This window comes from Phyllopteryx taeniolatus, chromosome 10, assembly GCF_024500385.1.
Source record: "Phyllopteryx taeniolatus isolate TA_2022b chromosome 10, UOR_Ptae_1.2, whole genome shotgun sequence".
Taxonomy (NCBI): Eukaryota; Metazoa; Chordata; class Actinopteri; order Syngnathiformes; family Syngnathidae; genus Phyllopteryx; species Phyllopteryx taeniolatus.
The window spans coordinates 13,244,648-13,261,926 of NC_084511.1; the positions used below are offsets into that span (position 1 = coordinate 13,244,648).

General features: G+C 42.6%; 1 protein-coding gene across 3 annotated transcripts in view; it reads left to right on the forward strand.

The window, feature by feature from the left end:
• kdm3b (lysine (K)-specific demethylase 3B) overlaps positions 1–17,279 on the forward strand; it is a 29,970-nt gene that overhangs the window by 2,518 nt on the left and 10,173 nt on the right. For 2 of the 3 annotated variants that reach the window (XM_061788296.1, XM_061788293.1), the window contains exons 2-14: positions 1,344–1,499; positions 2,208–2,321; positions 3,798–3,903; positions 4,131–4,255; positions 4,348–4,407; positions 10,871–11,566; positions 12,462–13,668; positions 13,746–13,962; positions 14,062–14,276; positions 16,234–16,386; positions 16,534–16,641; positions 16,727–16,854; positions 16,936–17,236. In XM_061788296.1, the coding sequence (XP_061644280.1) occupies positions 1,344–1,499; positions 2,208–2,321; positions 3,798–3,903; positions 4,131–4,255; positions 4,348–4,407; positions 10,871–11,566; positions 12,462–13,668; positions 13,746–13,962; positions 14,062–14,276; positions 16,234–16,386; positions 16,534–16,641; positions 16,727–16,854; positions 16,936–17,236 (3,586 nt within the window). The remainder of the gene's footprint in view (positions 1–1,343; positions 1,500–2,207; positions 2,322–3,797; positions 3,904–4,130; positions 4,256–4,347; positions 4,408–10,870; positions 11,567–12,461; positions 13,669–13,745; positions 13,963–14,061; positions 14,277–16,233; positions 16,387–16,533; positions 16,642–16,726; positions 16,855–16,935; positions 17,237–17,279) is intronic. The other variant, XM_061788294.1, reaches the window with a different exon arrangement.

Consider the following 17,279-nt stretch of genomic DNA (forward strand, 5'->3'; position numbering starts at 1 on the left):
ACAAAGCTCAAAATTGAGCTCAGGTGCGTCATGTTTCCACTGATCATCCTTGAGTGGTTCCTACAGCTTAGTTGGAGACCACCTGTGGTAAATGATTGGACAGGCACACACCTGTCTATTTAATGTCTCAGAGGTGACAGTGCATGTCAGAGCACAAACCAAGCATGAAGTCAAAGGAATTGTCTGTAGACCTCTGAGACAGGATTGTCTCAAGGGACAAATCTGGGGAAGGGTACAGAAACATTTCTGCCGCTTTAAAGGTTCCAATGAGCACAGTGGCCTCCACCACCGCTAAATGGAAGACGTTCTGAACCACCTGGACTCTGCAGGCACCGCTCATCACCTGACCAATACCATCCCTACAGTGAAGCATGGTGGTGGCAGCATCATACTGTGGAAAAGTTTTTCAGAGGTAGGAACTGGGAGACTAGTCAGGATTCAGGGCAAGATGAATGCAGCAAGGGACAGAGATGTCCTGGATGAAAATCTGCTCCAGAGTGCTCAGGACCTCAGACGGGGGCGAAGATGTACCTTCCAACAGGACAATGACCCTAAGCACACAGCCAAGACAATGAAGGAGAGGCTTCAGGACAGCTCCGTGAATGTCCTTGAGTGGCCCAGCCAGATCCCAGCTTTGAATCCGATTCAACATCACTGGAAGAGTTGTGAAAATGGCTGTGCACTGACACTCTCCCTCGAACCCGATGGAGCTTGAGAGGTGCTGCAAAGAGGAATGGGCGCAACTGCCCAAAGATAGGTGTGCTAAGCTTATGGTGTCATATTAAAAAATACTTGAGGCTTCCAAAGGTGCATCAACAAAGTATTGAGCAAAGTCTTCGAATACTTACGTACGTGATATCTTAGTATTTTATTTTTAATAAATTTACAAAAATGTTGAATAAAGTTTTTTTTCTCATTGTCATTATGGGGTGTTGTGTGTAGAATTTTGAATTTATTCCATTTTGAGATGAGGCAGTAACATAACAAAATGTGGAAAAAGTGAAACTGTGAATATTTTCCGGATGCACTGTATTAAATGACAGCAAGTACGGCGATAACTGAGTGTGTCTTCTTGAGCCGCATGACATTTCTAAGCCCCTCAAAGTCTTTCATTGTGTGCCGTTTGTAACCTTGTAAACCTTGTTAAGGCTGTAGAGGTTACAATGTGAGCATGCCAGTGTATAAAGTATTATTTAATGTCAATGCTCTTAGATCTTCAAAATGAATGCACATCATTTGCTGAAACCAAATTTTGGCTAAAACCCTAGTGAAGGTAACGGGTACGGAAAATGGATGGATTTGACTTGCATTGTGGGTAACTGATGGATAGTTTTCACCTGCAGGTATTTGTGGAGTTTGAGAATGCTTCGCAGCGGTGTTCGTGGGTGCAGGTGTACGATGAAGCTGTTAAGGCTCTGTTGGTGGAAGATTCAATTGTTTGGGCCAATAGGAGTGCCGCTACTGTGACTTCTGGATCAACCACAGCCTGGCCTGCTCTGGTGAGTGTCAGGTTTTGTTCACACTTGTAGATAGGTAAACTGTTTCAACCAAAGTTACAAAGCTACAGTACACATACAGTATTTACTTCCGTCCGCTTAGCTTTCATGTCAGGGTTTCCCGATCCGATCTTTTAGATTGAATATTGCTGCATTATCAGCAAAAAAAAACGAGTATCGGATCGGACTGGATCTAAAATCACTAAGTTTACAACTCCAAGCAGTCCATTCCATGCTCTGCTCCAGCATTTCTATCCACCAGCGTCCGGAAGGCATGCAGAGCCCACGTGATCACAACTACTGGTTACTAAGGTGTTAACATAGTAGAAAGGAGTAATAGAGAATGTTGCTTGGTTCAAGTCATTTATTGACACTCCACTTGAAATTTACTGTAAAATGATTTTTTTATCGCTAGCTCGAAGCTAACACACAATGAACAAAAAACACCATTGACGAGCTAACGAAAAGCATAGCGGCGACATGCGGTGTTTGTATCGATGCGTCCCTAATTTGAAACTTTGACTTTTAATAAATTTGTCGTTTTATAAAATGTTTTTTTGTTGATGTATATTGTTATTGGCTTCTGCTGCAATGGCACCCTAAACAAGGTTTTCCCTGATTTGAATTAGATTATGCGTTTTTCCACTTACAGTTTGCCTTGTCAAGTTTAATGCTAAAATCAATGGTATACTTTGTTTTTTTCTTCCACAGGCCTTCCATTCAATAGTGGACAGAGTGGGTTTAGGATCTGTGCTTCCGGTGCAGTATTTTGGAACCAACAGTCTTGAGTTCCTACCTGACAAAAAGTCTATCCACCGGTTTGAGGTGTGTACGTTACTTTGACTTTTATTATTTGTCTTTCCCCAATTTTAAATGAGGATGATATCAAACATGACAGAAAATGTTAGGACTAAACAATAAAAATGAGGCTTTACATGATCAGGATTTTTGTGGCCGTTCACCGATCGGCGAGTTTAAAAAAAAACAAAAAACGATAACTGATCACAAGATGGACCAATGTCTTTTAAAATGACTTTTTCATTTACTGTATATACTTGTATACTGTATAATGAGTATTCATTCTCTAGTCCAGTGATTCCCAACCAGTGTGCCGTGGCACATTAGTCTGCCATGAGCAATCTTCAGGGGTGCCATGGGAAATGATAAAATTTTACTTAACTGCTCAAAAAATTATTCATTTACAAGAAATAATGTATCTTTGTTCCTCTATTTATACCAGTGAGGCATAGTGACAGACAGAAAAAAGAAATGCTCTTCTATTAAATGGCAGGAAGTATATACAGTAATTACTGTGCATCTACTTTTTGTGACATTTTTGTTGGTGTGCTGTGAGATTATCCAATTGTAAAATATGTGCCTTCACTCCATAAGGGTTGGAAATCACTTGTCAGGTCATGTATTCTAATCAGTGAGGTCAAACCAACATGACAGAAATAATGAGAGCTAACTTACTGTAGTTGAATTACTTTATTCTAATTAAATTACTTCACGCACACCGAAACTTTAGAGCATGATTCAACAGAATGCCAGCATGTTTACGCACGTTAGTGCCGTTAGTGCTAGCATTAGCTTGCTAGGCTACATTACGTTTTGTTGCCTGCTTGCGAGCCGTATCGTAATAAAAGTACACGAACATACCTCAAGCAAGCCTTAAATGAACTTAATCTCCCGAGCACCGGTGACAACATTTTTCCCCATTTTGTTCTTGTAATACACGCGTCGCGATGTCGTCGCCAGGGTAACGAGTGTATTTGCCTATGAGTTGACAAGATAAAGCCAGTGATCGTAAAAGATGGGATGCGGTGGTATCGGAATACAAGATTTTATTGCAGTAGTCTGACATAGTGCAATCGTGAATTTGTCTTATAGTCTGATCCCCGCATTACATGTTGTCTGTCTCAGACGTGTTGTCTGTCCCACACAGCCAACATGTTTTTTTAATAACTTTATTGGTTGTCAGATATTTACAGTATTACGTCAAAAGACATGGGACAAGGCTAAAATTAAACTAGCTTTTGAATTCAAATATACTGTATAGAAGGGCGACGCGGAGTAAATGTCTTTTGCGGAGCCGATCAATGACGTCATCGATCGGATCGGCAAATTATGATATTAAAGCCGAACAGCATAAAATCCTAATTATCGGCCGATACCCATCAGGCCGATCAGTAAAGTCTAATAAATATATTTGAAATAAATTGGCGCAAAAATCAAAACTGTATTTGTGGATGTTGTTTCTGTTAAAAGCAATAGAGCATTGAGAACAATGTTCTCTTGCAGGTTGAGAAAGACATAAGGCATCCACTGCTGTTGGAGCAACCCTCTGTGCAGACTGCCATCTCCAGCTGGCGAAGTGATTTTGAACTGCAGGAGATTCTCAGGAAGGGTGAGAAGTGTTCAAACGTCAATCCCACTCCTGTGTCTTCTCCCTTTTATTACTTGCGAAATTGTGTTGAAGGTCTGGGTGTATTTGGATTGAATTGTATTGTATTTTTAATACTAAGTCCACCTTAAATATGGCTCCATAAGGCATTCACTATCCAGATGCACTTTTCTCCATAAAGACCTGCTAGGGTGTGAATGTGAACCCTTACTCTTTTTTTTTTTTCACAGCCTCGCACACAATTCAAGGACGAAGGGTTTGTGTGTACCAGCCAGAGCTTGAGGAATGCTGGGCTCTGGGACTTGTCTCACAACACGACTTGATCTCACACATAATGGAGATTATGTTGGATAAGGTGATTGTTTTAGTTGACAATTGACTTGTATAATAATTGAGAGATATAGTGGGTAAATCATGATTTATTAACACTACACTTTTATGCTATAGAATGAAGAAAAGCAGCTGGTGGACCCCCGCGTCATACATGTCATGCTGGGGGACGAAGAGGTAAGGCTTTATAAATCAATGTATACGTTTTCCCTTACATATACAGTCATGTGCGGGGAACAAAAAATTACAGTGGACTTGTTTCTTCAATTTCTTCATTTTAATGCCTGGTGCCACGAAAGGTATATTACCTGAAGAATACAATGGACACAACAGAAATGCAGCTTATTCAATAATACTTTGTCCTATTTGACATGCTTCAAGGTCAGATATGGAAAAAAATCCTCTAGATACCTCTAGAACCCCGTTACAAACTATAACTGACATTTTGAGGTGATTATATAGCAGATATGCAGCAGTTTAATCGATAACAACTTGGAATGTATCGTCTGTGTTATAAAGCTCACGCTTGCCCATCTTTGGCTATCTTTGACTGTGATTTAACGGGAGCCATTCCCTATGTTCATTCGGCGTTGGCACACACACAGACGTTGTTGTTCAGTTTATTCGTGTATTTTTCTGTTTCACAATGTTTTATTGTGAGGCAGCTGGTTGTACTAATGTTGTGGGGAGTCAAGAGCTTCTTTCGCTTTCCAAGTGATGAAGCAATACGTGACCAGTGGATCCGGAAGTCAATTGGCAGGTGGGGGGAAGCTGGATATTTGTGGCTGCCGAGCAAGCACGCGTACATAATATTTGACAGTATTTGATACATGGGCATAGTTCGACCCAGGCTGAAACCAGCTGCGGTGCCAACAATGTGAGAAGCGATGCTGGAAGGCAGTGAGGACTTCTTTGCATGTGCTATGACTCTACGATTGGTGGTGGTTATGCACTAAACAGTACAAATTGATTCAAGTCATTTGGAGTAAGTTTATACCAGATCGAAACCTTGTTTACATTTAATGTACTGGTGACTGTGAAAGACTCTGGGTTTTGCACTAGTAATGACTGCTGGAGCAAATATATACAGTATTTATATACATACACATACCCTTCTGTATTTCCAATCTGTTCTGCGCGATATTGTGTTGTCCCTTCTCCAGCGTCCTCCGTCGCATCGACCCAGTAGGGACCACTTTCAGTTCCTGTTGTGCAGCTGTTAAATAGCCGCTCGTGTAAGTCAAACTGGCTCTGAACTGATCGGCTCAAACGTAGGGTTTGACGGCGAGTCTAGTTCCACTCCGCTCCTGTGTGTCGAAATCCTCTTCCTCCCATTCCAAAACTTTTCATAAAACAGTTATGTTTGAGACAGTGACAAAAGACCTCAATTGAACTGTAGTCATCTGGAGACGCTGGTAGATATAACTGTGTCTCTTCTACATAGCTATGACAGTCAAAATTAAAGTTCTGAAGCGTTTGACCCAAGGGTAGCATATACAGGCTGAACAGGAGGGGTCTAAGAACTGACCCTTGAGGGACACCATAGGTCATTACCATTTGGTAAGATTGAACCACCATGTTTCCAACCTGTTCAGCAGTATATTATGACCTACCGTATCAAAAGCCCCACTGAGATCCAACAAGACCAGAATTGACACCTTTCCCGAGTCAGTATTCAACCTAACATCATTTAGCACTTGATAAGAGCAGATTCTTTACTGTGATGAGTTCGGAAACTTGATTGAAATTTGTCAAAAAGTCCATTTAAGTTCAAGAAATTGCTGAGTTGAGTAAAAATAACTTTCTCCACATTCTTGGCTATGAAAGGGGAGATTTCAGATGAGTTTATAGTTTGTGAAGATGTGCAGCAGGTTAGGGTAATTAAGGATAGAGATGGAAATGTGTTTTCTGGTGCCAGTAGTGTGCTGGATAGATGGAAAGAATGCTTTGAGGACTTAATGAATGAGGAAAATGAGAGAGAAGGAAGAGTAGAAGAGGAAAGTGTGGTGGACCAGGAAGTGGCAATGATTAGTAAGGGCGAAGTTAGAAAGGCACTAAAGAGGATGAAAAATGAAAAGACAGTTGGTCCTGGTGACATACCTGTGGAGGTATGGAGCCATCTCGGTCAGGCAGCTGTGGAGTTTTTGATCAGCTTGTTCAACAGAATTCTAGCGGGTAAGAAGATGGCTGAGGAAAAGTGTGTTGGTGCCCATTTTTAAAAACAAGGGTGATTTACAGAACTGTGGGAACTATAGAAGAATAAAGTTGATGAGCCACACAATAAAATTATGGGAAAGAGTAGTGGAGGCTAGACTCAGGACAGTTGTGAGTATTTGCGATCAACAATATGTTTTCATGCCTAGAAAGAGCACCACAGATGCATTGTTTGCCTTGAGAGTGTTGATGGAAAAGTACAGAGAAGGTCTGAAGGAGCTACATTGTGTCTTTGTAAATCTAGAGAAAGCCTATGATAAAGTACCCAGAGATAAACTGTAATACTGAATGCTGAGGTCTGGAGTGGCAGAGAAGTATGTTAGAATAATACAGGACATGTACGAGGGCAGCAGAACAGTGGTGAGGTGTGCTGTAGGTGTGACAGAGGAATTTAAGGTGGAGGTGGGACTGCATCAGGAATCAGCCCCAAGCCCATTCCTGTTTGCAGTGGTGATGGAAAAGCTGACAGATAAGGTTAGACTGGAATCCCCATGGACCATGATTTTTGCAGATGACATTGTGATTTGCAGTGAAAGCAGGGAGCAGGTGGAGGAAGAGTTAGAAAGGTGGAGGCAGCCACTGGAAAGGAGTGAGATGAAGATTAGCCAAAGTAAAACAGAATATATGTGCATGAATGAGAGGGGCGAAGAGATAGCGAGGGTGGAAGACTTTAAATACTTGTGGTCAACAGTCCAGAGCAATGGAGAGTGTGGTAAGGAAGCGGGTCCAAGCAGGTTGGAACGGGTGGAGGAAGGTGTCAGGTGTGTTATGAGACAAAAGAGTCTCTGCTCGGATGAAGGGCAAAGTTTTTAAAACAGTGGCGATGCCAGCCATGACGTACGGATTAGAGACAGTGGCACTGACGAGACAACAGGAAGCAGAGGTGAAGGTGGCAGAAATTGAGATGTTGAGGTTTTCTCTAGGAGTGACCAGGTTGGATAGGATTAGAAATGAACTCATCAGAGGGAGAGCCAAGGTTAGATGTTTTGGAGACAAAGTTAGAGAGAGCAGACTTCGTTGGTTTGAATGCCTCCAGAGGAGAGAGAGTGAGTATATTGGTAGAAGGATGATGAGGATGGAGCTGCCAGGCAAGAAGAGAGCGAGAGGATGACCAAAGAGAAGGTTGATGGATGTAGTGAGGGAGGACAATGAGGGCAGTTGGTGTTAGAGAGGAGGATGGATAGGAGATAGGCTTACACGGAGAAGAATGACACGCTGTTGCGACCCCAAATGGGACAAGCCGAAAGGAGAAAAGCAAGACAACCATGTACATTTTTAAAAATTATAATTTTTTAAATTATTATTTTATTTATTTATTTTTTTGCACCTAGGCCTGTACACTTTTTATCTACGCAGATTCTCATGTCTAGACTACTGACACACCCACTGCATGTAACCTGGGAATAAATGCAGAAACACCAAAGTGGTGGGATTCATTGACATCGTAGGCTGCATTCCAATCCTGGAATGTGTACTTTTTCTTGTGAATGTCATCTAAATCCCTGAAAAAGATTTAGCACATTCATAATTTGAAAATACCTTATGTAGCGGGTGTGTCGTCGGCCAGTCGGGATGTGTGGACCACTCTGGCTACTCACTTTGAAGGAGAGCATTTTTTAAATTCAGTATGAAATCTTTCAAATTAAAGTAATTTATGTTTGGAGGTCGATCAATAAAAAAGGGGACTTGTCTGCCGCGCTAGATCAGTGGTCCCCAGCCTATTTTGCACCACAGACCAGTTTTACTCATGCATTTTGATGGACCGGTATACATGCAAATAGAAACAAATGATTAAATATGCAACTCACGATTGAACCATTACGATGACTGTAGTTGCTGTAATTAGTGGGTGCCCTGTGCTTGTTCTCTTTAACAAGCTTGTCTGATCTTAAAAAAATAAAAATAAAAAAAAAACCTCCAAAGGCTTGTCTTCTGATGCCGTTTGAAGCAGAATTGCCCCTTTTAGGTGAGCATCGGAAACAAACGCACCGCTATTCTCCACCAGTAAATTTCACAACTAAAATGCTGTACTTGCTGAATCACAGCACCTCTTTGATCAACTCATTAAAATATTTTTGTTCAGTCTCTCTGTGTGTCCACGCACAGTCGTTGGGGACGCTTCCTCTACAGTAGATTGTTGAATTCATAAGCACCGGTTTGGGGGTGATTGGTCTGGCTGGAAAGCTGAGCCTTCATGTCAATATAGGTGTATGCCAACAATGGCGTATTGCATTAGCCTGCAGTAAAAAAATAAATAAATAAATACTACTTTGTGACAACAGCAGTTTAAATACAGTTAATAGCTTTCTGGGAGTGTAATTTACAATATGATTTGTACATGTGGCGTATACTGTATCTGCATCCAAACTTGAAGTGCAATATGATGTTGCACCTTTCCGGGCGCTTGACTGACTACAGCCTCTAAAATGCATGCGAGGAAATGCGCTGAAGTTGACGAGAATACTTTCAAAGCCAGACTTGACAGGAAACGCCCACATTTTGGAGCAACCCTCCACCCAGAGTGCGTATCTGGCATGAAGCTACATAAAGTGCTGTGAAAAAGTATTAGCCCCCTCCTCAAATTCTTATATTTTTGCATAGTTTCCCCACTTTAATGTTAAGCTCGTCAAACAAATGTAAATATCAGACGAATATAACCCAAGTGAACTTTAAATGGTAATTTCATGTATTAAGGAAAGAAAAGTAAAGTTACCTGGGCCTGTGTGAAAAATAATGACCCCTCTTGTTAAATAATGAGTTAATTGTGGCTAATCACAATTTTTGGCTAATGTTCACTAATCACACCCAAGACTGATTACCTCCAGACCTGTTCAATCAAGAAATCACTTCAACAGAATCTGAAGTCGGACAAAAGATCTAAAAAAGCTGCAACAAAATGACACGATACAAAAAAATTCCAGAACAGTTTCGAAAAAAAAAAGTAATTTACATCTATTGGTCTATCAGTCAGCCATTTCTAAAGCTCGAGGATTCCAGCGAACGATAGGGCGAGCCATTATCGTCACATGGAGAAAACGTGGAACAGTGGTGAACCTTCCCAGGAGTGGCCGGCATCCAAAGATTACCCCAAGAAAACAGCAATGACTCATCCAGGAGGCCACAAAGGAACAAAGGACATCTAAAGAACTGCAGGCCTCCCTTGCCTCAGTTAAAGTCAGTGTTCATGACACAACAAAAAGAAAGAGACTGGGCATCCATGGCAGAGTTCCAAGCCGAAAACCACTGCTAACCAAAAAGAACATGCAATTGATCCAGGAAGTATTCACAGCGCTTCACTTTTTCCACATTTTATATTATAGCCTCATTCTAAAATTTAATAATCTCACAATTCTACACACACCCCATAATGACCACGTGAACAAAACATTTTTGAGATTTTTGCAAATTTATTAAAAATAAAAAACTAAGAACTCACATGTACACAAGTACTCAGAGCAAAGATTTAAAAAAATAAAACAAAACAAAAAAGTTTTTCATGTCATTATGGGGTGTTGTGTGTACAATTTTTAGGAAAAAAATAATTTATTTCATTTTAGGAAGAGGCTGTAACAACAATATGTGGAAAAAGTGAAATTAAGTGTGGAAAAGTGAAATTAAGTGAAAATACTTAGCGGATGCACAGTAAAGGCTCGTATTACATTTGCAAAAAAGCATCTTAATGATTACCAAGACATTTGGGAAATTATTATATGGACTGATGAGATGAAAGTTGAACTTTTCGGAAGGTGTCACTCGTTCCCTTCCCTGTCTCTCGAGAACAGACGTTCCGGTTCTCCCGGAATTGTTCAAATTTAAAAATTTCGGTTCCCAGTTTCGATGCCTTGTCCTCCGGCCCCGAATAAGAAGTGGCAAAAACCAACGAAGAAGCGACGAAATCCAATGAAGAACACACACGAAGATTTTTCTGTCAAATGACGCGACGCTGAGCCTCAGACACCTTTTGCATTGACGCGACGCTTGGCGTCTTGTCAAAACGTGTTGACACAATGAATGGGAAACATGAGGGCATCAGCTGCTTTGCCAAGTGCAGTGTGAAAAGGCCTTTACACACATGGGAGAATATGGCCCAGTAATGGTTGGAATTGCCTCACAATATTATAACTACTACAATATCATCACAATAGTTTGCTTGTAATGATGGGTCGCTTTAATGCACAGTATTACAAAGAGAATATTGGGGTTCCCATCACATTAAGTTCAAGTCATGAAAATGTGCACATCCGCACACACAGTATTTCAGTATCTGACTGCCAAATTTTATGTTTGATTTTGGTGTATCGATATTGTGGCTTCAGAGATAAAGTACATCGCAGTAGTGATATTTTGTCCCACCCCTCTTCACATTTTTTACTTTGGAATACTGTTTGATATTTGCATTAAGTAACTTCCAATCATTGTTTCCTAGGTTGGTAAGAATGGCTGGCGAAAGATGGACAGTGAAACATTGAAGGGTGATAATAGTCGCAGACGCAGGACTTCCTCTGAGGATGAAGACATGAATTTGAAGCGTTTTAAAGGAGCAGCAGATTTGGGAGCTGATGAGGAGAGCTGTGACGATTCCATCAAAAACTTGACGGAAGGGACAGACATGTGGGGAGGAGACTCTGGTGAAAGAGTCAGCAGCACAACCAGAAATGGCGGCACCTCAGAGGGGAGCTTTCTTCAGGGTAAAGTGTCATCCCCCGGCAATTCATCCGTCCAGATGGATCAGTCAAATGCCACCCAAATGCGTTATTACACCCATGTAAAAGAAAATGGTCGAATGCTCTCCACACAAGGTGCAGCAGATTCAACCACCTCAGTTTCTCTTACCCCTATCCCTCCTCCCCTCAAACCAGCACCCTCTCCCTTCTCTGCAACCGCTTTCCCCTCTCTAGGCCAGATGCCAAGCCTGGTCCCTGGAGCCCCAGTCCTCAAAGCTTCCCCATCCCCCATGCCAGTCAGAGAAGAGGCCTCCAAATCCTTTTCCAAAACTGCAGCTCTTGTTTCTCCTGGGCCTGTCACCATTTCTTGGTCTTCCTCTGACAGCAGCCCGAGTGTGGCTCTGTCTGGCTCTGGAGGCTTTCCTCCCAAGCCTCCCACTTGGGGAAGCCAGACTGAGGTAAGGCAACCAGAAGTCTTTGTACCTTTTATAGTGTTTGCATGAACCTTCTGTTGTGCCCTGTAAAGGGTCATGAATGCTATTTTGTCTGAAAATTTTAGTTATTCCTGTGCTTAATAGCAATAGCAGCTCGGGCTGGGCGATAAAACAGTAAATATATGTATTGCGATAGACGTGATCGACATCAATCGAAAATACGTTTGATAGACTGTTCAATGGAAAACAAATCAGGAAGAAACCCCCCCCTATGCCAAACCGCGAGGCAAGAAACTGTCACAAATGTTGAAACTCGTGGGGAGAAGATTGTGCTGGCTGAGCTCTTGAGGTGTCGGCCACGAGGCGGCTTGCTTCATCGGCATCTGTCTCACTATTTAGCTGCTATGACGGTCCATCAAAATACTGTGTGTAAACAAATTAGGATAAAGTGATAAGGATACATATTTCAAAATAACTTTCTGGACAGACATGAGATGCGGTTGATAGAATTCGATAAATTGCATCCATCCCTGTTTCGACAGACAATACGAATAGCCAATAATAATTAATGTGAGTTGCACCACGCTGAACCAGTCATGTGGCGTGATTCAAACCATACCGAGTTGACGCGGATGGCACATTAGCACCTAGACCCAACAGGTGCTACTATTTGTACTGTTTCAGCCATATACCTCAGCAGTGGGAGAGCATGGGGGGGAATGTTTTACCTCAAAAGAAACAACGGGAGACACAGCACAAGGCTCAACAGTTGACAAGAAAGGCCAGAAAATTTTGACATTGTGGAGTTCAATGTGTTACAAGAAACACAGTAGCATGCACTGCAAATTATATCGAGTCTATATATCATTGATATCTCTGTCTACCTACTGCATCTACAATGGCTTTTTCTATGTCGCAGGGATCTAAGACTGCATTGGGTTATCGGCTACCATCAACTCTACCTGCTGCGCCTGTATTTGGAGAGGCTACCTCACAGACCAATGGAGCTCCTACTGGTTCTGCAACTTCCAAGGACACTCCCAGACCCTTTGGATTTGGCTTTGGCAGAGATAAGAGTGAGACTCAATCCCAGCAAGACCAAAACTTGTTTTTCCAGTGCATGTCAAAGAATTCAGACTCCAACCCAGGCCTAGCTGGTGCTCAAAGCCAGTCCAAGGATACTAATTACTTTGCTGCAGTGTCAGAAACCCTCAATAAGGAGCCCACAAGCCTTTTCAGGTCTGCTCCAGAAGGGATGAAAAAGCCGTTGCAGACCAAAACGCCTGACATTCATCCAACAGGAAATGGTGTGCTGAGTAACTCTTCACCAGCATTTTCAGGCATGGGTAGTTCTGCTGCGGGAAGGGGCTCTGCCATAGGAGGTTCCACAGCAGCATCTGGATTACAAAATCTTTTAAAGAGTTGTAATAATGGTACATTGACAGGGGCTGTGGTGATGTCGTCTAGTTTTAATCCTTCAGAGAGCCATCAGAACCTTTTTCTTCAGGGCTCCAAAGATCCAGCGAATCCATTTTTGGCGTATGGGGACAAAAACATGCATACGTCGTTTGCTGGACTCTCCAGAGTTGAGTCTGACTCTGACAACAAGCCCAATCTTTTCACTATGGCAGAGCCACCTAAGGCCATTCTATCTTCACCTTTCTTAGCGTGCTCATCTGCTGCTTCACCCAGCTCTTCGACCTCTCTAGCACCAACCTCGAGTCAAAGGGCCCAGAATGAAGACGCATTGATAAAAGACGAAAAGGCAGATGCGGAGATGCCATCATCCACTTCAGGCAGCTCTGTTTTTGGTACAGCTGGCCCTGCTAGGGCAGGCAGCTCTGTCTTTTTAACAACTGGCCCCGCTAGAATAGATCAGCTGCCTGTGTCTTTTGACCATAACCTGACTCAGAAGTTTGCCTTGGAGGAAAGAGCACAGTCAACCAAACGTGACTCGGACCTAAGTAGTAACAGTGACCTGTCAGACCTGAGTGAAAATGAGGAGGGGCCAGACAAAGGCCAAGCCCATGGAGAATCATCGCAGTCTGCAAAAGATGGAGCCATGCTGCAGAAAGCTAAAATCCAAGGCGCTTCTAAAAGCCGTCCACGTAATAAGCCTTTCAAAGGTAGCCTGGTTTTAAGAAAGTCAAAAGCATAAAAGTTGATATAATAGTAATCAATTTAACATTACTTTCTTTTCCAGTGGGCCAGTCTGTACTGAAAGACCAGAGTAAAGTGCGCCGTCTTAAGCAGTCTGGTGAGTCCTTCCTCCAGGATGGCTCGTGTATCAACGTGGCCCCTCACTTGCACAAGTGCCGCGAGTGTCGCCTGGAGCGCTACCGTAAATCTCGCAACACAGATGACGATAGTGAGGAAGATGATGATCCAAATGTGGCTTGTCGTTTCTTCCACTTCCGAAGGTACACCATCATAGCAAGTATTTGCTACGTACCTTTGATCATGTTTCATCAATAAGGCAGATAATTTATCATTTTTTGAATCCTTTTTACTGTGACCAGGTTGGCTTTCACTCGTAAGGGTATGTTGCGTGTTGAAGGTTTCCTAAGCCCGCAGCAGAGCGACTCAATGGCAATGGGTCTGTGGCTACCTGCACCCGCTGTGCAAGAGGGCCTTGACCTTGATACCTCCAAGTATATCCTGGCCAATGTGGGTGACCAGTTCTGCCAGCTGGTCATGTCCGAGAAGGAGGCCATGATGATGGTGGAACCTCACCGTATGTACTAAGCAATCTCCTATTTATTCTTAGGAAATACAGTATTAAAATTACCGTATTTTCCGGACTATAGAGCGCATCGGAATATAAGCCGCACCCACTAAATTTTTTTGAATTCTTTTTTTTTACATATATTAGCCGTACCAGACTATAAGCCGCGGATATATACGTTGTGAAATTAGATATTTACACAGAAATATTTTGTAAATGTTCATTTACATACCTTAATTCTTTCCAAACAGTGCCTGTAACACGGCAGTAAAACGGCTCAAACATAACAGAAAAGTCATTGTTTTTATTCATCATCATCCTGTTCACTGAAACTACTGAAGTCGTCGTCTTCAGTGTTGGAGTTGAAGAGCATCAGAACATCTCCGTCACACACCATTTCAGTCTCTCTGTCGGTGTCTCTCTCAATGTAATTTTCATCTCGAGACACAGTTTACCGCTGACGTGCTTTTCTCCTCACGTAGCAGTCCAGCCTTTCGAAATCCGTTGATCGTAGATTCTTTCAAACTGCTTCACGCTTTTAAGATCCACTGGCCAGACCTCAGAAAAGGGTGATCTTCGCATGCGGCCAGTTTTTGTGAAAGATATCTCGCCGCTGGCCATCCAAGCCTCCCACTCACCTCGGAGTGCCGCTTTAAAAGCACGATTCACACTGATTTCCAGTGGCTACAAAAACTTTGTTGTACCTCCAGGAATCACAGCTGGAATTGAGTTTGATCTCTTGATGGCTGCTTTCACAGAATCTGTTATGGGCCCTCATACTGTCCAAAACCGGCAGGATTTCTTCACCGGAAAAAAGCATTGCTTGACGCATACTGTAACAGTTCAGTCCATTCAGTCATTCAGCTTTCTATCATCCACCTTTTTTTGTTAACTTTGACTATGCCTTTTGGGAGTTTTTCTTTTGCCATAGTCTTCCGCTTAAAAATCCCCATTGGTGGAAGCTTTTGTCCGGATGCAGTGCAGCTCAAAACACACATAAAGTGCGTTCTCTCGTGGCCAGTTGTTTTCACCATAATGAATGACGCTCCTGCCTTGTTAACAGTTCGAGTTAGAGGCAGGTCGAACGTCAAAGGCACTTCATCCATATTTATGATGTCGTCTGGTCCGATGGAATTCTCGGCTATTTTTGTTGCAATGAATTTGTGGAAGTTTTTCTTCGTAGTCTGGAGGGAGTTCCTGACAGTCGTCCGCGCCCTGATGGACAGACCTTTTCGTCTCAGGAATCAAAAACACCATGATGGTCCACCTTGAAAACCTTCAATACACATTTTTCTGGCGATTGTTTTAATTTTTTTAATTTTTTTTTGGCTTTCAGTCGGATCTGCATGGTGGATACACCTCGGCCGCCTGCTCTCTGTGTGTTCAACCAGTCCTCAAGAACATTTTCAAGTTCGGGCCATCTGCTCACGCTGCCGTCTCAACGTCTCACCATCGATTCTTTAACCCCAAGTTTACGTGCAGCAGCTCTATTTCCCTCCTGAATAGACAGATTGATGGCTTTCAACTTAAAAGCTGCATCATACATTCTTCTTGTACTTTGCATGATGAGGGTGTGAAAAATAAAAAATATTTTGCGATCGTGCGTGTCTTGCTGCGTTTTGCGTTGAGTGCGCCAAAAACTAGTGTCGTCTTCTACATGCTGGAGGCATCTGCGCATGCCCAAACCCTAGTGCATTATGGGAAACGGTCATGTTTTAAGCATTTAGCCTTGCATTACGTTCGAACAACTTTGGCAGTACGTTTAAACAAGTCGGGCCTGTCTTGTTTTTGCACTTATTGCGCCCCCTGACAGCCGTTAGTGAAAAAATATATATTTTAGCTGCATCGTTACATAAGCCACAGGGTTCAGAGTGCGGGGAAAAAAGTAGTGGCTTATAGTCTGGAAAATATGGTACTCAAATGTTAATTGACTATCCTGAATTTACTTGACTTTCTGCTTCTTCAGAGAAAGTAGCATGGAAACGTGCTGTGCGGGGCGTGAGGGAAATGTGTGACGTGTGTGAGACCACTTTGTTCAACATCCACTGGGTGTGCCGCAAGTGTGGCTTCGGAGTGTGTCTGGACTGCTATCGGCTTCGCAGGAACAGACCAAGAGATGGTAAGTCGTCATATTTATACTAGTGGGCTTTAATTAGAAGTTCCTCTGTCAGTTTAGGGTTCCTATTATACAGGGTATGTACAATTTAAATCCACCCTAAATACATGTTTTGAGTGTGGTGTTATAACCATATGCTATATATTTTAGACTTAGAAGAGGGTCCAGTGGATGGGGTTTTCTCTTGGTTGAAATGTGCTAAGGGCCAACCACATGAGCCAGAGAACCTCATGCCGACACAGATTATCCCTGGGACAGGTAACAACTTGCATTTGTAGATAAAGATTGAACTGTAAATTTGCTGTCATGAGGTTTGATTGTTATTACTGTTTGTTTCTCTTAGCTCTTTACAACATAGGTGACATGGTGCACTTAGCAAGAGGAAAGTGGGGTATCAAAGCCAACTGCCCCTGTGCCAGTCGACATACTAAGTCCCTAGTCCGCCATAGTGCCCCCAATGGGATTTCACAGGTGCATCGTAATGTCATGATTCTCACATAATTATTGTAATTTGTGTTCAATACGTTCTTACAGCTGGTTTGCTTGTCTCAGCAGACAACGCCAAACAGTGTTGGCATTCCAGGAGCTACAGCCTCTGCTGTTGGCACAACTCCAAAGTCAGAAAGCGAAACATCAACTATGAAAACTGAAATCCCACAAACAGCAGTATCATCCAGTGGCGGGGCTGGGGAAAGTACGGGCAGTAATAGTAACTCCACCAGTGGTACAACATCCCTCAGTAACCTTGCACAGTCCTCCGCTAAGGAGTTGCGCACATCAGGAGAGGGAAACAGCTCTGCTCTGCACTGGCTGGCAGACTTGGCCACACAGAAATCCAAGGATGACACAAAAGGTGAGGTGAAAGAGATATAACCTGAACTGTTATTAATTAATTT